At 42.3% G+C, this 21,348-nt stretch overlaps 4 protein-coding genes across 4 annotated transcripts; 1 reads left to right on the forward strand and 3 right to left on the reverse strand.

The window, feature by feature from the left end:
* Nucleotides 1-870: 870 nt before the first annotated feature.
* Nucleotides 871-1,683, reverse strand: LOC6595346 (E3 ubiquitin-protein ligase BRE1). Its single transcript, XM_002020783.1, has one exon. It carries the CDS (start codon nucleotides 1,681-1,683, stop codon nucleotides 871-873), a length of 813 nt encoding a protein of 270 aa, XP_002020819.1.
* A 1,095-nt stretch (nucleotides 1,684-2,778) lies between these two features.
* On the reverse strand, nucleotides 2,779-3,870 carry LOC6595382 (early boundary activity protein 1). The gene has a single exon (XM_026988941.1). It carries the CDS (start codon nucleotides 3,868-3,870, stop codon nucleotides 2,779-2,781), a length of 1,092 nt encoding a protein of 363 aa, XP_026844742.1.
* A 3,241-nt stretch (nucleotides 3,871-7,111) lies between these two features.
* Nucleotides 7,112-8,911, forward strand: LOC6595380 (early boundary activity protein 3). The gene is made up of 2 exons (XM_002020780.2): nucleotides 7,112-7,242; nucleotides 7,303-8,911. The coding sequence occupies exon 2, from the start codon at nucleotides 7,621-7,623 to the stop codon at nucleotides 8,755-8,757; it is 1,137 nt and encodes a 378-aa protein (XP_002020816.1). The 5' UTR covers nucleotides 7,112-7,242; nucleotides 7,303-7,620; the 3' UTR covers nucleotides 8,758-8,911.
* A 667-nt stretch (nucleotides 8,912-9,578) lies between these two features.
* Nucleotides 9,579-10,701, reverse strand: LOC6595379 (protein ovarian tumor locus). Its single transcript, XM_002020779.2, has one exon. It carries the CDS (start codon nucleotides 10,699-10,701, stop codon nucleotides 9,598-9,600), a length of 1,104 nt encoding a protein of 367 aa, XP_002020815.1. The 3' UTR covers nucleotides 9,579-9,597.
* Nucleotides 10,702-21,348: the final 10,647 nt, after the last annotated feature.

Below are 21,348 nucleotides of genomic sequence, written 5' to 3' on the forward strand. Positions count from 1 at the left end.
TTTCAGCAAAATCTCATTATTACGTTTCTCCTTTTCCAACAGAAAGTTAATTCCATCAATTTCAGTTATTGCGTTTTCCATCTGATAGTTGTTCTCCTGCGACTGCTCCAATGGAGGCGCGTCGGCCTGGTTTTCTTCAGAAGCGTCCATACTGATTTCATTCAAATCGATTAAATCATTATTGGAGTCACCCATGTCGTTTACTTGATTCCGATGAAGAATTGACTTTATTTTATGCGAATATTTGTTGATAAATGAGAGACAAATGATTTATTTTCCAACTCTGCTCGCAATTTTAATAGAAGTGCTGCCAGCCCAGCAAACAAAATATGAACTAAAAAATACCAAAGTGCAGTATACTGTATGGTTAGTGCTATTATATGTATAAGAACGTTTTGGTATTTTATTTTGGGTCTTCCCCCGATATTTTGTTCAAAGCATATATGTACATATGTGCCGGCACGAAATGTCTGACCACCAAATAGTTTCTGCACGTTAATTCTTAACAATTTTTTTTTTATTTGTTGTAATAAACATATTAGAACTACTATTTCTGTAAGTAAATGGATGAACATAGCCGTTAATCTTGCTATGTATGTACATATGCTCTGCACTCTGCTGCTAAGTAAATAAATTGCCAATTTATGTACATATGTACATATGTAATGTATGTAATTATATCCCTTTGGGCCCCTGTACCCCACGATGATGCAGAAACATTCAAATTAACATATTTTGAATAAACAAAGAACCTATTTTTCAGTTTATTGATAATTTATGATAATAATGCATTTTTGTAGGTTTCTTCACGAACCAAAAGTTATATTTATTGATTAAAGGGTTGCAAAGTACAATAGTAAACCAGAAAAGCTAATCTGCTGGCAAGATGTTGCGACCATAGATGTAGCGCATATCTGTTGAACCAAATGCCAATCCGCAAATTGGGCATTCAGGAAGTCGCTCAATGCATATTTTCCCAAATAGATGTCCACAGTACAACGAAATCAGACGATGTTCCCCCTCAGATGTCCACGGAGCTTGGCAAAGGGAACAGGTAATATTGGTGTAAAGGTTGTGGACTCTTTGTCCCACACGGCCTATTTCCTCTAGGTATGCACGCTCCTTCTCCTCAAGCTCATTGCGGAAAAGACCAAGATCAAGCTCTGCAATTTGCTGTTCTAGTTCCTGAATGATAAACTTCGTGGATTTATCCTGCTCTTCCAGATGGTCTTCTAAGGTCGCATTTTTGGAAATCTGCCATTCTAATTTTTTTAGAATTTGGTTAACTTTTGTAGATGCCTCGTCCACTTGAGGGTTTTGAGGCTGAAGCTCGTTATTTGTCTTCTGAATCGATGCATTTTGCGATTTGATCTCTGCAAGTTGATTGAGTAGCTGCTGACTGTTCTTCTGAAGCTCCTCGATTTGTTGTTGAAGCTTCTGAATTATCACCGTGGGGTCCCCCACGACACTTTTCTCCTGCTGCGTGTCTTGTTTAAGGTTTTGATGAGGTTGGGCCTGCTGATTCTCAAGATCGTGATCTTTCGCCTCCTGACAGCGGCTATTCTCACGTTCTCGAGCGTTCTCTTGCGGCTGCTCCAATGGCGATTCGTCGGCCTGGAATTCTTCAGAAGTGTGCATATTGATTTCAATCAAATCATTTACGTCATCATTGGTGTCCCCCATCGTGGTTAACTTGATTCTGGCAAAGATTTGACTTTAATTAATGCGATTAATTATTAATTATGCCAGACGAATACTCACAATTGCTTGCAATTTTTCAAAAAGTGCTGCCACACCACTAACCATACAGTATATACTGTAGTATATACATAGTACATACAGTATATACTGTATGGTTAGTGGCCACACCCTATGAATGATCGAACCAAAAAGAACTATTCGCTGTAGTGAACGAACTAATTAAGTTCATCTAATCGTTGAATTTTGTTCGTTAGTTAGTTTTGGCTTTCTGTTTTTTATCTGATATGGAAAAAATATTTTCTAAAAAATAAATCGAAATATTCTAACAATAACTAAGAACAAAAACCAACGATGAACTCAAAAGAGCGAGTTAATCGAACGAACAGAAATGAACGAACGATTTTTACCCAGCACTACTATATATATCACAGAACTTGGGTGTGGAATCACTGTATCGACTGAACTGATGTTTATTCGAATCAAATTACCTGATTGTAATACAATTATTCTTCTGTCTGTCATATTTATTTTTAGGTTAAATGAATTAATGTTCACACGATGAAATGCACAAGCGATTGTGAGTTGTCATAAGGTTGTTGGTAGACCGCGGGCAATAACAGCTTTCGAAAGATCAATATCATGTTATAGCGTGCATTTTAGCGTCATTCCAAATCCAAATTATTTTTTCTGGCTGTCGCTCCAAAATGAGTCAATCGAAGGGACAACTGGGCGATATCTGCCTTGATGGTCAACGACGGAAAAATCGACTTCTCTATGATAACTTTACATTGCTGTTGAGAGGGTACGTCTACGACCCAATCGCCAGCTTATAGTACTGTCTCATACCCCATTCTGTCTTTCAGGAGCCGCAGCCAACCGCCCAAGAACACGCCCAGCGATCAGCTCCTTGAAAGCGAATCAAAACACAGCAAAGACACGGGTAAGTTATAAGGAATTGGAATACTTTATTTTAATATCGATGCACTGGCTACGTGGGCGTGTCCCCCCCATATTTGCGGCTGGGCCTGGGCTTATACTTATGGGCTATACTTAGGATCGACATACATGGTTTCATCACTACTTCGACTTGCGCTGTCGCCGCAGGCTGCGGGAACGGAGCATTTTGTTCTCGTCGGCGCACTTCGTAGTGATCGCTGTGCGAACCTCACGCGGTGTCATGTCCAGAGTATTGGTCATCAGATAGACAAGGTCCGCCACCTTGAGGGGATCCAGTTGCTGCTTGCTGGGACGGGCACAGTCCCTGAAGGCCGGGGACGGTTTGCCGGACAGCGTGTGGTGAGCGAGAGTGTCGCGGTCAAAGATCTCGCAGAGCAACTTGCGGGTTATGGAGGGACCTGTCATGCCCCAGTTAAGGGCACTTAAGCTGTTGCGCGACACCTGCGTGCCATTTGGACCAATCACTACCATCGGCGAGTTCGGATCCTGATCAAACTCAAAGTCGGGGCACGGACGCTGGGCATTTGGAGTGGACGTTACGGGTTTCTTGATGCGCTTGCGTTTCCTGCTGTTCTCACTGTCGGGTACATAGTCTTCATCATCGTCATCGATTCCCAAATCCTCGTCATTGGTCCTGGGTGTAGAAGTGTTGTGGTCCTCAGTCCCATCGCGGAACATCTCAAAGTGGGACGTCCGTTGCGCATCATCCCGGTCCATTGCCTGAACCTTCTCAATCTCGATGGTGAGCAGATCCAGGGCCTTCCGCTTGTTCCGCTCCCATTGCTGCAGCAACTTGAGCTTCATCTCATTTACCGCCTTGATGGTGCTCTTCATCAGGATCTCCTGGTCTGCATCTGACGAGGCTGTCTCCCCATCGATGACCAAGTCGTTTTCCTGGAACATTCTGTCCTCCTCACTCTGCTGGGTTTTGAGCAGCCTCTCGGCAGCCAGTGTCAGAGTAGCCAATGTGCTTAGTTTTCCGTTATCGGACACCTCGATATCGTGCATGGTGTGGTCCACAAAAGTATCGGTCTCGGCATCTTTGAGGCGGCGCATCTTCCCGTCGTAGCTCTCCTCCTCGGTGAAGGAGTCGTCTGTGCGGAGACGGGCAATGATGTCCTCGACTCTTTTCTGTTCCGTCGACAGCTGCACCGTCATTGGGTCATAGGGCAGCAGGGTGAGGGCAAATTCCAGGCGTTGACGGCGATTCATCTGAAATAGAAGGATTTGTCAGTTGAGTTCTCCGTTTGGGACGTAGTATATCTTACTCTGTACTCTTCGGCTGCCAATTGTGAACTATCTTTTAGCTAATAAGTGACTTCTTTATATACAACTCCCAGCGCACCCTTCGCCGCGACAGGTAGATCTAAAAGGGTAATTACTTGACAATTTTTCTCTCTTGCAGATGGCGAGGGCCCCGAATTACAAGCCTGCAGCTTGGATTTTATCCGCCTACCTGGCGGTGGATCGCTTTGCAGCTGCTCAACGAGTAAAGATGGTCTCGACGAAAAGGAGCAGCCTTCTAGTTCAACTGAAACCATTGCTAACCAGCCATTGCAACTTCCCAAAGAGCTCGTTGCAGATACATTGAGCTACACACCGAGTGAAGACTCTAATATAACATCCAACTCAATGCATGCCATGGGCACCCAGACCATAGAATGTCTTTGCGGCTACATTTCGGATAATTCAGGTTTGACCAACAAGAATAAACCGATCCCCAATTATTATGAAGCCTCTCTACCTTGTGGCTGCCCATTGAACGATGCCTCCAATGCAACCCAACCCATTGGAACGCAGGACGCTAAAGCTCAAAGACAACCGATCTCTAAAAAGCTTTTAGAACGTTCTTGCAACTGCACATCCACATCGAGCATAGATGGTCCATGCCCTAAGAAGCATACGATGCAGATAGCAGATCAGAATTCGCAGTCAAAGTTATATACCGACGCTCAGTCCTTAGCGACTAAGGACTCCACTGAAAGCGGATTATCAAGCTACGGAGACATGGCGAAAAGATACCAAGAAAATAAACGAACTCCGGACACAAGCCAATATAACGTACCTATTCCCAAAGATTCTTCTCCCCAGGGCTCCATATATTCTGGTGCAACCCAAAAAGATACCAAAAGGCCCAATGATTCCTCCACCCAAACTTACATAGCAATTCCAAACGATTCCTTCACCCAAACTGAAACCATTACACCTCGCGAGAAACAGACTCCAAAAGATGTGGTAGTAAAAACCAAGAAACAAGATACTCCTCCAAAAAGTTCGGAGAAACGTTTTTGGAAACGTCCACAAATTGTGGTTCGTTCAAGCAATGAGTTTCTTCCTCCTCAAAATCAAGCCAAGCAGGAGGACAAAGACTACACAGGGACTGATCGATATCATAAAGAAACGCAATATAAAGAATCTTTTACAATTCCGGAGCAGGATTACCATGACCAGACAGCGAAACCTAAGGGAAAAAGTCATAAAAAAACACAGTATGAAGATTCAAATAAATCAGAAGGTAGTCTAAATGGAGAGATATGTGCCACGTGCGCTCTCGTTCCTGAATTACTTCAAAAGATATTCGACATGGAGCAGAAGATGAACCAACAGGAAAGTTCTCTTAGACAACTGCAATCCTCCATAAGATCATTAAGAGTGGAGGAAAAGAAACCTATCAAAATAGAAAATTTATTTAAGTCTACAAAAAAGAAAAATGAGGAAATAGGCCTTTGCGAATCTTTCTCTGAAGAACAGTCTTTTTGCAACAGGAAAAATTGCAGTTCTAGGTCATCTAGGCAGAAATCGGAAAACCCACAGTTTCATAATGCTGTGAAAATTTGTGATGATGTAAATTCCAAGAAGAGTAAAACCTCAGCTCGGTATGAAATCAAATTCCAGAAGTTAAAGAAAGGCCCATTAGATACCCCGTCGAGGGAAAATTTAAAAGAACAAGCATGCAATACTTTACTCGAACAATTTATTCAAATTTTTGTGAAACCCAAAGACCAAGACGCAGACTGTGGTTGTGAGGATTTGAGATCATACCGCGATAGAGCTGCCACATCTCGACTGGACAAGGACAAAGTCATCTCCACCGGGTCCCGACAGAACTTGAACGATGAGGTGTGCGAGTGCCTGATAGAGCAATTTATGCATATGTCCATGGTACCCAAGCGCGAAGAGACATTGGAGCCCACCACCCAGACGGAAGAGTGCGGTTGTCCGGTCCAGAAAATAAACAAGAGAAACGCAAAAGAGATTCCAATGAAACCGACATTCCCGCAAGAGGGAAACAGAGTCAAAACTCGTACCAGGTTCAATCAGTCAAAAGACAAGATGATGGAAATGGAAATGGAGGGTCAAAGAGCAGCTACAGCAGCATTAAATCAGCGAGAGAATTTTAAAACTAGTTCTGCATCAGAGCTTACGATGAACGAATCAAGCCAAACCTTAGGGCAACATTCCCTGCAAAGTCGCGGGTCGACCTTGTGCCAATTCTGTCAAGATAAAGACCTTCCCGTGCTGGACCATCTGGTCAGCGAGGTAATCGATCTAATTGGCTGTCGACCCCTCTGCCGTATTGTGATGACTGTACTTCTGCGGGCGGACAATTTTTACCATGTAAACATCCGTGAACTAGGCACCGGACGTGTGCTAGGCTGCCTGCTGGCCAATGATGCGGCTATCGAAGAGGCCATCAGCCTGGGCCTGTTTGATCAAATTCTTACATTTTTTGTGACAGATGTGCGTAGTACGATTAAACCCAAGGATGGTCCCTTTGCCATACACTTTGAGCTCATAGAACGCGAGTATGGAGGCGGCTGGGATAAGGAGCCCGCCAACACTGAGAAAGTCTTGGAATTTGCAACTCAAGTGCTGGGTCTGAACATTGGATATGCTAGTCAACTTTTTTCCTTAACTAATTCCACCGAATTGGACAAGCAAGCGTCTGATTGCAGATTGAGGCGCAGATCTCATTCGCTCTTTGCAGCTCATACAAACAGAAAAACAGCAGAGTGTTGCACTTCTCAATTGATATTAATCGACAATGGAGACAACTATTCAGTGCGTCGTCACTCAGATTCAGAAAGGAGCGATGGTTTAGGTGCGTCATCGAGCTTGTTTCTGCGCATTGTAACCGGTAGGGCAAAACGTGAATAACATTGAATCGGACAATTCTGTCAGAACCTCTCGATTAATCCTAAAATGTTCGGTTCAATACGACAGCTGTCATTTCGTAAGTCTGGGAATATGTGAGAGAAGACCTGATTGCTATTTTCTTTGATCGCTGCATTTTTAGATATTTAATTAATAAATTGCACTTTAAAATTGTTATTACTATTGCCCTTTATTTGAGAACTCTCTTATTCGAGATTTAATAAATTCTAAATCAAATGTTTTAATGAAGATCTAGTTTGTGGCTTTCAAAAACTTATTAATGGAATTGGAAGTTCTATCGAAATATACCACGAGCATTAAACATGCATCTTTCAGAAGATACGGACATAATATGGATACACTTATGGGGTTTTATGTAGGCTGCACGTATTTGGTTTATCCATTAAATTAGCTCTTGGACAGCCACAGGTACTAACACAATTATACATGTAACGATGTAACAACTGGCGCACTAATCCTATCCTATAGTGACAACGATCGGTGGAAGCTAGGCTTGGACATATGTCGTCTTCTTTATTACCGTACATCTTTGTGTATTGGGTTAATCCCTACAATCAGACGCAGGTACTGCACAATTGGAAAACACCCATCGAGCAACTTTACCTGGAAATCCTTGGGCTAAGAGTGGGGTTTTTTAAAGCACCTCAGGTAATAGCGAGTGTGCCCTTATACCTCTCTTGCGTATAAAACAGAGCACTACCGTGAAGAAGCCATCAGTTCGCAGCGAGCAAAGCCAACGAAAACATCAAAGAGATCAACTATTAAGAGAAGAGAGAACCGAGGAACATGAGCAACATTAGCAACGACAGTGGACTGGATGACTCTGCCATCTGCGGAGCTATGGCCAATCCCAGTGGTCAGGCAGCGACTCGTCTCTCCTGGTTCCTGGCCGAGGTAGATGAAGGATCGATGAAGAACGGACAGCCAAATGGCCAGCCGCGACTCTGCGTCCTCCACTCCATGGAGCTGCTGGAATCGGATGTCTCCGACAAGTATATGACCCGTTTTGTGGAGTTCCGGGTCAACGGCATGGTGCTGGAGGCCAAACTGATCTTAGCCGCCGATGAGCGGCGGCTGGTAGACGCGGCCTTGGTATCGATGAGCAAGGAGCAGCGTGAGGAGTCTAGCGCCAGGCAGCTTCTGGTACAGTACACAGAGAACGAGGAAGCAGGCGAACGTCTGGTCCATAAGTTGGTGTCCCCCAACAACGTGGTCTGGCTAAGCACGAAGCCAGAGTTAAAGTGCAATCCGCTGGTCAGTCTCGGTCCCGGATGCATTGCTCATGTACTGTATGCCTATGATCAGCGAGACTATATGGAGAAGGTGCTGCTCCATCTGAAGGCACGCTGCTTTGATCACGCCTTCGATGACCAGCTGGACATGCCGGTGGCCATGGACGATAACACCTGGCTGCTGGTGCAGTATAGTCCTGAGCCGGAAACCGTAGTCTACCAGGTAATACAGTTCAGCCATACCGTGTGGCGGCAGGAGAACCTCTTCAAAGACGTCATTGCCTATGTCCAGTTGCCGGGCAGCGAACTAGTGCTGCAGGCCGTCGTCATTAGCTATGGCCAAGATCAGAAGGAGCAGTTAGCCAAGTACGATGATCTGCGTTGCTTTGCGATGGATCTGGACTTCCCGCTGCCCGAAGAGCTGGAGGAACAACTTGAGCAGGGCAGTGGCACCGCCGCCCTGTTCTCCCGCACTAGCATTTACCAAAGAGCCGAGGAGCGGGACGCCACTGGAGAGCACAAGGAGCTGAGGCACAGTTTGGAGAAGATGGGTGAGAAGGCCCAGAGCGAGGCCCAAATGATCATCGATGCCTTCGACATGGTCGACAACATCAACAAGAATCTCCAGTGCCGCCTGGGTGGCGACGTCCGACTGGAGATGGCACCCACATCTGGAGACGAACTTCATTAGTCTAGCAAACCCCTCCTCATTTCAGTCATTATACAAAGTTTAAAACTTGAGTTGTTTAGATGTAATCTTTTAAAGAACTTTTATATCTAAAAAACAGCGGTAAACATACATTTTAACATTTCAGTGATCACCAGTGCTGCATAGAAGATTATCTTTGGATCAAAATTTAGTATTAATGGTGAAATAACAAAAAAAAAAAAAAAAAAAAAAAAACATTCACTTTTTGGGTAATTGATCGATACTTTAAAGCTTAATTAAATTTAGACTAGTTTACATATTATATAAATTATATTACAAAATTCAAATAAATGAATACAAAAAGGTTTAACAAAGAGTAAGAAACAATAAATAAACTAATTCCTTCCTGTTTAAAATCCACATTCTACAATCATATGAAACATGAATTTATCGTAAAAGCTTGACTTAAATTCAAATATTTTTCAAAAATTATTTATAGTTTCAGAATCTATTCCAGTTCTTATACAAAATGTATCCAAAAATAGTTAATTAAAAAAAAAAAATGTTAATAGTTATATTCAGGAACGTATTTGAATTTGGTTTACTGTAAGAATATATTAAAGACTAAGACTAAGATATACCTTTAAGGTTCAGAAAGTTCTACAACCGAAAAGCGACTGAAGGACTTAAATTCTATGATTGAAAAAAGGTTTAGACGCTTACAATTTAACAACTCGGGTGACTGCAAAAAATTCTTCAGTTCAGCAAATTCTAAAATAAAAAATATTAAAAAAAGTATGTTAAGCTTACAAATGTTTAAGAATGGATAAATTACCAAGAGCCGAGTTTAGAATTCTGTCATTGCACTGATCCGAGGTAATTTCATTTGTTGTAAATTGGTCGCAGCGGATGCACTGCATTCGGAGGCACCTGCAACACTGTGCCCGTTTCCTCAAGATAAACAGTGAATGTGCTTGTTTTCCAGTCTATTTTCAGTATAAAACCCTTTTTCATATGCCCTAGCCATTTGTGTCGCTGCACCAGACAATGGGCACCAGCGTTGAAATCGTCCCTGATACATAGCTGGAACTTCTTCGCCTCTTTTTTCATCACAAGAAAAGAGCTGAGCTCCACATTTCGATAGATATTCGGGTCTAGGGACTTGGCAACGGAATACGAAAATGGCACGATGTTGTCATCTACACATTTCAGCGTGCACGACAATGGCACTCGTCCGAATCTCTGCACATACTCTCGCCAACGTACTCGATTGTGGAAGTCGCAGAGCTGTTTGTCTTTCAATAGGCAGCTGGTGAGCTCTGGCGAGTCCACGTCGAAGCTGCGTCCATTTCTGCATAAAATGCGGACAACTGTACCATTTTGACTATACTCCAGCGTAGTGCCTTCGCAGAATGTGTCCGGATTCAGCATCTTCTCAGCTGCCAGGCTCACATCCGGCAGCTTGAAACACATCTGGTAAAGCATCTTAAATGTGATGGATTGGCAAATGGCTGCCTCCTCAATGTGTCCCATCGTGTATACAGCATCGAAATTGCCATACTGGTCGATGAAAACACTAAAATTCTTCTTGTATTTATCGCTAAACGTCACTGGCGTGCCAAGCCTCATTGGCTCATGCACAATCGCATTCCGGCCGTACATAAGGCATAGGGCGCGTAGTTCTATCATCGTCCCCCGAGTATTCGGCTTCTCTAACTTCGACAGATAGTCGTTGAAATTGCCCGTTATGTTTCTCCTGAATAGGCGACGCTTGTCCATGATAAAGCGTACACAGTCCATTCGCACCTCGTAGTGAAGATTCTGTGTATCATACATCTGCTCGGCCACGACTTGGAACAAGCTGCTGTCACTCCTAACCATTAGCTTGCGATACAAATGTTGGTCCGCCAAATATTGATCAACGGGATCGCGACGCGCCAGTGTGTTGCCCGGGCCTTTAAGTGTGTGGGGCCGCATGGATGTCATGTTTACGAGCAAAGCAGAACTGAATGTGAGAGGAAAAGGGTTGATGTAACTGATGCACTCATCCACTATAGTAGGAATATATTCGCATTTATTCTACTTATTACACAATTTACTCACCGAAAAAAATGGGAAAACGAGTTAGAAAAACGTGATCGACTATTTGTTGTTTCTATTAGTGTGGATAGTTGCGCTGAAAGGCATAAAAGTGCAAAAGTGCGTCGTAAAGCGTTCGTGCTGGTCACACTATCGCTTCCCGCCGAAGACAAGCAACCAACAACATCCAACGTGAAAACCAAAAACAAACCAAAATCCGCGGAGACAATACACCCGCAAGCCGTCCCAGATGCTTAAATATCACAGGAAGAAGCCCCAAAAGCGCCAATGGGGCTATATTTCTGTGGCGCTGCCATCAAGTTGCAATACATTGACGGCGTTGCCACATCAATCGAAATAGATATTATCGGTCGGCGTTAAATATACTTTCAATAACTATTACTTACTGGATTTTTGTTAATAAATTTACATAGTTTTTAAGGATTGGCGAATACCGATGGCCACATGACATAAGAATTTGCTAACTAACTATCTGTAAAAACAGAGACAGCCTTATGGGAATAGCATGCAGTAAGAGCGAGATGAAGATATGCGTGCGGCTACTAACACTAACTTTGCGTTTTGTCTCTCATGCTATCTCTCTCTTTCTTCCCAGTAACAAACGAATGTCCCCCTCCCACGGAAAGGCTAATACGATAATCATCTAATAATAATCATTTTAATCATATACTTCTCAGGTCTTGCGTAAGCCACTTACATACATATGTAGATACATGTATGGTGATGCAAACAATTTAGAGCTTAGGCCTTTATTTCATTTCATGTTACTATGCAGAATTTGGAAAATATTGTGTATCTGTGGATGTGGTGCTTCCCATCCGTCCGTCTTGACGAACTCGCGGATGATCTGACGAAAGTATTTTGCAATTTCTACGAAACATTTTCACAGCCTTTATTTCAGTCAAAAATGAATTGTATATAATGTTACCATGTATCTCATGTTCATGTGTGGGTTAGTGGCAGATGCTAACAAAGGTGTTCAAAGAATTTGGAAAATGTGTATCCGTGGATGAGATGTTTAGGATTATTCTGACCTGGAGTCTACTCGCGAGCCAAGCGGTCGCGCTGCTCGCGGTCCTTGAACATTTCGGCAGCGGCGGAATGGGCTCCGGATTGGGCTCCGAGAGCAGCGATCGGATGGACAAAAGTAGCTTCTCCACGGTCAGGGCAGGCGACCAATTTGAGCCCAGCCCAGATAGCCCCGTGGTGTATATTGCAATGGTAGACCCTTGTACGGAACAGTAAAAACGGTGGTTGAGACGGGTACGTCTGGGAAAAGTGTAGGCGTAGTTCAAAGTTCCCGCCCTCGTAGTGCGTGTCCGAGGGCCGACTCGTCTGCACCCATACCAGCGGTACTTTGAGGCGGTGCCATCATCTTTCCAGATGACGTCAGAAAGCTTAGAAACTCTTTTATGGTAACAATTTTTTAATATAAGTTAATTGCTTACGTTTAGAATATGGAATGGAATATGTGTGTGTTTTCTTCCTTCCAACGCTTTACAATGGGGCACATGAAACGAAAGTATCGATATGCCATATGTTATTTATTTTTGCTTATCGATAGCCGAGAAAAAGCTGGCTTCCCTTCTCTAATTTCTAAAAAAAAATATAAAAAAATGTCTGAACATCGTGAATTAAATGCCATTCCTGGCGAAGAAATAATGTCTAGCGACAAAACTAAATCAACTGAATGGTTGTCGGCCGATCCAGGTATAGGAGACGAATCTGATAACGAAACAATTGGCAAGGCTAAAGAGAAAAAGACTGCTGCCAAACGTAAGGGAAAACCTGGTGAGCCTAAAGTCGAGCCAATTGCCAAAACCGAGCAGGAAGGGAGCTGCATTTGCGCACGTGGCAGCTATCAAATTAAATGCTTGAAATGCAAGAACTGTTTTGTGGGTCGCATATTTGAAAAGTGCGCTGTGCACCCCAAGTCTGAGCAATTAATGGACGCCGAATTCTGTCTTTATTGCGGCCAAGAATCCCTAATACGGCGCAGCGACGAGACAGATTATTCGGACTCGGATGGCGATGAAGAGTTTGATGACATGGATATATCCAGCGGGGAGATGGAGTCTGAGTGCGATGAGACGGACTCTGAGAGCGATGGGACACTCGTGGACATTGTTTCATCGGACTCTTCCGAAGGACAACCGTAATAACAACCAATGTCAGGAACCAGGAACCGGATCGGGACGACGACAGCGAAGATCAGCAGATCAAGAACAATATACATAACTAAAATTATAGCTTTCAAAACAACTATTTAAGTTTTCAACAAATTAACTAACGCATCCTGCACATATCCAAACTGTCAACCTAATAAATACATATGTAATAGAAGTCTGCAGTTTGATGATGATGCTCTGCACGCAGCACGTTGCCGCAACCATTGCTTGAGCAATCCGCTGGTAATCAGACAGTCGGCCGTGTTTTTCATGAGGGCGTCGAAGGTACATCAGCGAGGGGGGTTCCTCGCACTTGGACAGCTTTAAGCAAGTGGTGCGGTAGCTGCACCACATGTCCGATGCTCAATGCTCCAAGCGCTGCCCCACAAACATGACCAGCACCTTCAGCATCTCCTCCTGCCCGGGCAGGTACAGGAACTTACAGCCACACGCCCTCACCGCGGCGCACACGTTGGAGCAGAGCTACTGGCGATTCTGGTGCTGCAGAAGATATAACATCCTTTGAGGAGTCTCGCTCATACCTTATCGATTTCGTGTTCCCAACTGACGATTATATGTGAGATTCAGAACATATTCATATGTGTTTGTTTCTATGAATGATGTACCTTCAGACATACATATGTACATATGTTATGCTTCATTCCCACTGTTGTGGTGAATCAGTTGAACGACCTTGCAACATCTTTCACACCTAACAAATTCCTAGCGTTTAAGCAATTATGAAATCACAACTTCATTGATACTTTCCCAACTAAATAATTAATTGGCAAACAGAAATAACCAAGTAAATTATACATATGTATGTATCCCCATAAATCCATTTCAGAGCGTGTCGCAATCAATTTTCCTCATGCTGTTGCCTGCCGGAGTTCTAGGTAAGCCATTAACTGAGCGCTTTTCAATTATTTAGCAATCAGAGTATCATTCATTTGGATTAATCCGACTAACCCAATCACTTCATCATACCACCACAGTCCGGACCTGGACGCCGACAACTTAATTATGAGGAACTCGAATAATAGACACCCAGTGGAAGATTGGGCATTTCTTCCGATTTCATTTTGTGGCCAACAATTCTTGGCCGTCTGCTTATGGGGATATTGACTTGTCTGATTATTTTTATTTGCTTGGGAAATGCTCCGCCCGAGACATAAAACTATGCCGCTTCCAGAGACATGTATAAACATTTATACACGATTAAGTGTTTTGTTTGTTTTTATGTTTGGTTTAGCGCTTCCGTTGCCGCTGTCGAAAATTCCAATGCCCGTCAGATATGGCGTATACGCTTCATTTAATGGACTAGAATGAGACACACAGCCAGTATCGTAGACAGTATCGAGAGGAAGGCAGAAAAAAGCAAAAACGAATTTGGAATTCGACTCGGAATCGGAATCGAAGGGAGGAGCCAACGTTTTGGGCCAAAGTAAAGTGCGGCTAAAGTGTGCTGCCCATGGATTTGTGTGGATTCTTCAAATTCAATAAAATGTGTGTTCGGCCAAGGCCACATAAATCAATGAAAAACTAATCAAAAAATCAGAAGAAAAACACTGGGGAGTTTTTTTTTTCAAATGGAAATGGAATACAAATGAATTGAGTTGGCTATGTGCTCAAAATATTCAAAGCATACTATATGGTAGGCTTAAAAAAACAGTAACGTTAAAAAATTGATCCCAAAAATAACGCTGTTTTGTTCTTAAATCCATTTAAAATGCAAATCAATTAAGCTAAAAGCGCAATGTGCCCGGGCTATTTATATTTTCAGGTTCCGTTCCATTTCCCATTTAAAAATTTCAATTTATGCAAATGCAACAGCACCAGCAGCAAGTCGAGCTTCGGGGGAGCCGCAAGCTTAAATGCTCATTAGTGTTCAGCATGCCCAAAAAAAAAATAATAAAATAAATAAGCGGGAGAGTAAGCGATAGCTGATGCTGCCACTAGAGAGTACCCAGTATTTGAAGAGTAGCCGATAGACCATCTTAAATTGAGAAATTATATGTGCAAATTATATGCAATATAGAAATTTGTTACCTGATTCTAAAAATTATTTAAGGGAAAAAACTGAAAGAAACTTTCGGTAGTACCCTCATTTGAATGCCTCAAATATACCCTTTGTACTTTACGCGTACTGGGTACAGAAAAAATAGTATCCTGAGATGTAGTCGAAGAAGGGAGAAGGCTAAGCCCCAAAACTGAAGACTGGGGAGCGCACTCGAGCGGATTTCATGTCGCCTGCATTCACATTCAGATTTAGTATCTCTGTGGAAATTCCCCAAGTTTATGCCGCTTGCCGCAATCCTGCTGACTTTTCAAATGCAAAGCACTTCAAGTCGGGGCTTTGGGCTGTCGAATTGCATGCAATTAATTTGAACTCACGACCAACTTACAGGATGGTCGGCCAAGACAGAAGCCATTCGGTGTTGGGGGAAATGGCAAATACCAACAGAAACATTTCGCTGTTGCATTGTTGTGCAAATTGATCCCATTTTAATGATGAATTTTGTTTGGCAAAACTAATTATTTGGTTGAAAACGTTTTGCAACCGATGCCGATGCGATTGTATGGCTTTTATCATACATAAGTCAAGCATCACTGTTTTAGTTATATAAGTGAAGGTTCTTTGTTTTCGTTTTGATGTTAGTTGTCAGAGAATTATTTTTGATTTCACTGACTTTTCCACGCAATGCAATTTAAATATTGTGATTGGTCCTTGGTTGAATTATTGCACATATGCCACTCGGCACATTTTCATGGCAGAACTTTCTATTGAATACATTTTCTGATAATTAAAACTAATTACAAAGTTTTTTCTCCCTTAGAAAGTAGTGCATCTGTATGGTAACCACAAAGGTTGTGATTTTTTTTTGCCACTTGCACATTTAATTTCTTTCGAATGTTTTGCGGCTAGGGTGATGACAATTTGACATGTTGTGGTTGACAGTTGTGACTCAGTTGTGAACACATCCAACAATTGGTCGTACCACAGCAGGAGAAGCAGACAATTTCTTGTGGCCGTGAGACTAATTTTGAGCTTGTGCCCCAGCCTTCTGTGCTGATGTTGAAGCAGCGTAAATCCCGCTTAGACTATAACTTTTGGTCTTACGTATATTCTAAAAATTGGCAGAACACTGACTGTGGCCACACGATAAAGCGGGCAGCAAACAAGCAGCCACACAGAAGCTGCCAGTGGTTTTAGTTACTTTCGGCATGGGAATTGTGAATATATGTACATACATGTAAAAAAAGGAAAGGAAAACTTGGGCTGAAGCGGCAAACACGCTTCCCTTGCTGATTTTATAATGTAATGGATATTTAGAAAAATTGTTCTTGTAGTTGTAATCTGTGCGTACACTTTTTTTGCTGATCAAAAAATTATATTATTGTTGAGGTCCAAGCCTCGACATAATTATATGACTTCTGAAAGGATATAAAAACCATGTAAATATATTCTTCTGAGCTGCAATTTAAAGTGCTGCTAATCTTAAGTATTGTTTAACTTCTAGTTATGACCTTATTTCTCCTACATTTTCGCATCTTTAAGCTAAATTGAAATGCAGGGACAGAGAGGGCTTAGCTGCTTAAAGGCTTAAACAAGCAGAATTTAAAATTTAACATAATAAATATTCAAAAAGCATAACTATAAAACAAGTGACAGCTATTAATGTTTCAGTTACTTTTCTAGGACATTGCAAAATCGGCTCCTAATCATTCACCCTTGGAAAACCACAGAAATTTGATTGAGCTCTACTTTTTTTCAGACATCCATGTGTATCGGGTATCGAAGATTCGCATCTTTTGTGGACGTAAACGTTTATTTGTATTTTTGATAATTCGCTTGAGCCTTGTTAAGGCTCCTTATATATAGCGTGTGCATATGTGTGCTGTGTGCTTGTGTGGTTGTGTGCCACCTCATCATCAACTCATCCTGCCACACCGACATCATGCAACCACTTGAATCTGGTGTTGCTGCTGGTGTTTGTATTTGCCATGCCATTTGCTGGAGAAATTTTTCTTGATTGCCTTGCCTTCAGCATTTGCTTGTTTTTCGCTTATGCGTCGTCATTTTTCTTTTGGACCTGTTTCCTTTTCTCCATTTTCCTCCGATTCCTCCGATTCTCCTTTTTCCCCTGTCAACCATTCCCATTTCCATTCACATACCCAGACTCATCTATAGCCATTTCACTGGCCTTGTCTGACAGTGATTTTGACATTTCACGCGCATTTGTTTGTTATGCTTTTCTGAGGGAAAGCAGGGGAAAGGTCAACATTTCCCTTTTTGCATATATATATATATGATATGCATATATACATATGTATGTCTGTAATGCATGTACGAATATATTCATAGAAGTAGTCGAGAATAGAAATAAAGGCTATGGCACGCAGGCTCATTAACATTTGCGAGGCACGTGGCTGGAATGACGCTTTCGCAGTTGCTCCCCAGTGTCGCATTTTGTTTAACCAAATTGATTTTCTGCTCCACCATGCCGACAAGGAAACACGACCGGCCGCCCATCGTGCAATTTCCACTCAAAACAATTATGAATGAATGGGCCAGCAGTGCGCTCAGCTGTTGCTGTTGAGTGGATGTTAATCTTGCTGTTAGCTAACAGCCGCAGCCTCTGAGCCTCCAGAAGAACACAGGCAGAACAGTCAGCAGTCAGTGCCACGGCCACTGGCAGGCATTCTGATTTTTAGTCCAACAACAGACGTCGAGTCGAGAGCACACACACTCCGAGAGCAGTGCGCGCATGTCAGCCGAGTTTCGTATTCGAGTCGAGTCGAGGCACCACATGGCGTATACGTGTTGCGGGGCATTCCAACGGGTGCACTGAGTCCATTATGGTCACTGGTCGAATAGAAATCCGCGTCCGAGCTCTGTAACCAGACCAGATGTGTCACTCCTACAACTGCCCGAGTCTTTGCCCGATCAGAATGTGAACAACCATCTCCGCATCTAGGACAAATTCAATGTAAGCGGAGTGATTGAGTGGGGAGTGCTTAAAAAATAAATATTTATTCCATCTGTGATTTATGTGGCTCCATATAACAAAAAAAAAAAAAAAACCAAAGAGATAACAACAAAGAGATACAATGAATACCATTGACTTTATCCTATAAAATGTTTAAGATAAACAAAATAAAAAGAGATTATAAATGACAAAAACATCCACAAGTATTCAATGTAATACAATTGAATAACTGAAATATAAATTCAAGACAACGCCGTAAAAAGAACAAAAAGAATCCTAAAACACGCAAATCAATTAAATTGAAATCGAATCAAGCATTTGACATATTTAAATTTCATGCAGAAACAAACCACGTCTGACATTCGAGTTGGAATACTCCGGAATTCAGGGGCGAATTGCATTAGAGAATTTTTTTGCTTCAATTTCCCACGGGCACGGGATGCACGTGAAAACAGTTTTGATGGGTGCCTGGGGCTTTTATTCCGCTTCCTGTTCATATTTGGCTCACCGTTTGTCAACGCCATTTCCTCTCCACGTAGAACAGGAAGTACAGATGGTGAGAGGCCTCTCGATTGTCTGTTTGATTTGCATACTGCTACCTGTCTGAGCTTCTATATATAGGAAAAGATCGCGCGTAAAACGTGATAAAATAAGCAGAAAATAGCTGACAAGCCGAACACCCACTTCTCCCATTACCTTTCAATCTTCAGCTTCAAACAAAAACAAAAAAGAAGGGCTATTTTTGAGCGCAGAAGTTTTCGATAATTTTCTAATAGGCTGATTTAACGGACGCTATACACAAAACTGAATGTTCAAAAATGTATGGAAAGATTTCATGAACACCTTAAACGCATTGTCGAAGTCCTGACACTCTCCGTAAGGGTGTTCAAAAAATAAATGAAAATATTTACCGCAAAACAAAGAAAATTATCTGACCAGATGCCTGCGGCCCCAACCTCCCTGTGGGCCGTATGAGGCGCTTGTGACAAGTGACAGTTTGTTTGTTGATTGGCCGGGACGCGGATACAGGGACTCGGAGTCGGCCTGGTCTAGTCGGGACGGGGACTGGCTAGGGTATGATCGCCCGATTTGGCCCCCTAATTTGCCTGACGCTTTTATTGTTTGTCCATGAACATGGCGTCATTATCTTTTGTATTTGTATTCTTTCGTTTGGTTCGTTTTTTCTCTCCACGTCCACGTTTGTTTGCACGCACTTTTACCGTGTTTACTCGGCCGTAACATAAACTAATTGAAACATTCTTTTGGACAACACAGCCACTGGCCGTATACTTATTATAAAGCTCGGGGCGTGTCACGTTTGTAGCAATCATTGCGGCGCCATTCATTGGGAACCCACTCACGTGCACTTGCAGTGCACTTGCCTTGGTTTGGCTTTTACCGTTACCTTTCACCTTAACTTTCACCTCTGTTTCGCGCCGAGATTCTGCTGGGGCTCTGCTGTCATTTGGCACTTGGTGTCGACGTTGGCGGCACTCAATGCCAGCCGTGAAGCCACCAACTGAAACAACAAGGCGGTCTCCCAGTAGTCCTCATCCGTCATACTTGCGGCCCCGAACCGAATGCGGTGGAGACGCGCGGAATGACTGACGGAATGAGTGACTGAATGAGTGAGTGCCCTGGGCGGCAACTTGTTTACCTGCCTGTGTTTTAATGAAATGCAAATGCAAACACAAGTAGTAGTATGCACAGTGGAACGGATACCATTGCAATGTGCTCGCAATTGTTGACATATGAATTTCAAAGATTTAGTGTCCTTCAATCTAAGAACACGCCATATGATCATAAAGTTATAGATACATATATTTACTAATTAGAAGAATAATATCCAAGCGTATATGTTACGAAAGATCGATCGAGAAACGGTATATTGTTAAAAATATGATCACAATGGGCTTTTGCACAAACAAATACTCTATTTTCCATTCCACGTGCACGTAGAGTAAATGGATGAAAAACCTCCCACAGTGCGCTCACATGAAGGTAATTTTTCTTGGCAATGCCTGTAATGGCACTTAGCCGTAATAGGGTTACTGTTATTGCCAGGGAGCCGCATTCATTTTGTTTCTGTCCCTGATTTGCTACGCAAACACTTCAATTTCCGTGACAGCTGACAATTTGCCGCAATTGCACATTGCAATGCAATTAGATTTAATAAATTTCCAAGCCGCATTTTGCCATGAAAAGTCTGCCGCATTAAATGTGTATTTATCATAATTTTATTCATGTTAGACTCGATTTTGATGTGCAGGATGTTCTTGAGTGTTAGACCATCCTCTCCATCCTACCGCATAAATAAATTGGTAAGAAATTTTCTTTACGACAAGGTTGCGGGCGTTCCCTTCCGCCTTTCTGGCAACCGGATGTATTTCCCATCGAGGCCATAAAAACTGATTTGTGAATAATTTCAAAAACTCCAGAGATTGACAGTCCAAAGTGCTCTGGATTTTGATTTAAAACTCATTTTATGCATACATCAGGTTTATGGCACGGCATTAAACTAAATACTCGACATCGTAGGAGCCGAAGGTGTGGGAGGAGCCAATTGAACGTGACAAACTTATGAAAAGTGCTCAAACATGTCCCAGTAATGCGGTAATATGCTGGGAAATCGAAAGCTGAGGCATAAAAAATGGGACAAGGAGTGTAATAGTCTTAAGGGAACATAAGACTCACGAAAGGCAGGACCTACTATATATACATACATATATCTTATTATATGGCATTTATATATATCAGCTGTGCATTTCCATATAGACCACTAGTACAGACGTTTAGACACCATTGGCTTTGAGTTGGGCAAAGTTCTGCTTCTTCATTTGATTGTCTCTTAATTTGCATTCAAATGGACAAGTTTTAATTTACTTAAGAGCTTATTGCCTTTTAGGAAAGTATGGTCTTAAAGTAAACTATGAGCTTATACAAAATTGTACTCCTAGTTAGATAATTATTTATATTTGTGCTAAGACATCGTCTTTCCGAAGTAAATTACGAGTGCAAATCGTTCTTACAATGGATTTAAATGCATTCTCAAACGGATTCCAGTATTTTTAATTGCAACACACTCTTAAATAATCCATTTCGACAGTCAAAGAATCAAGTTTCTAAAAGTACATCAGAATACGCGTATCCTCAATTTACTTTCCTTGAAAAGTTTTCCAATTCACTTATTTCATTAACTTGATTCATCGAAAAATGAGTTGGGAAACTTCCCCGAAATGGTAATCAACTTGCATTGATTGCTCTTTTTAGTCTGGTCCGGATTCCGCTTCATCTTCATTTCCAGCTTCGGATTGCAAGGATCCTGAATCCCTGACCAAAAGCAACGACAACTCTTTGGTAACATATCACTCAAC

This window comes from Drosophila persimilis, unplaced genomic scaffold (assembly GCF_003286085.1).
Source record: "Drosophila persimilis strain 14011-0111.01,24,50 unplaced genomic scaffold, DperRS2 tig00000191-arrow-pilon, whole genome shotgun sequence".
Taxonomy (NCBI): domain Eukaryota; kingdom Metazoa; phylum Arthropoda; class Insecta; order Diptera; family Drosophilidae; genus Drosophila; species Drosophila persimilis.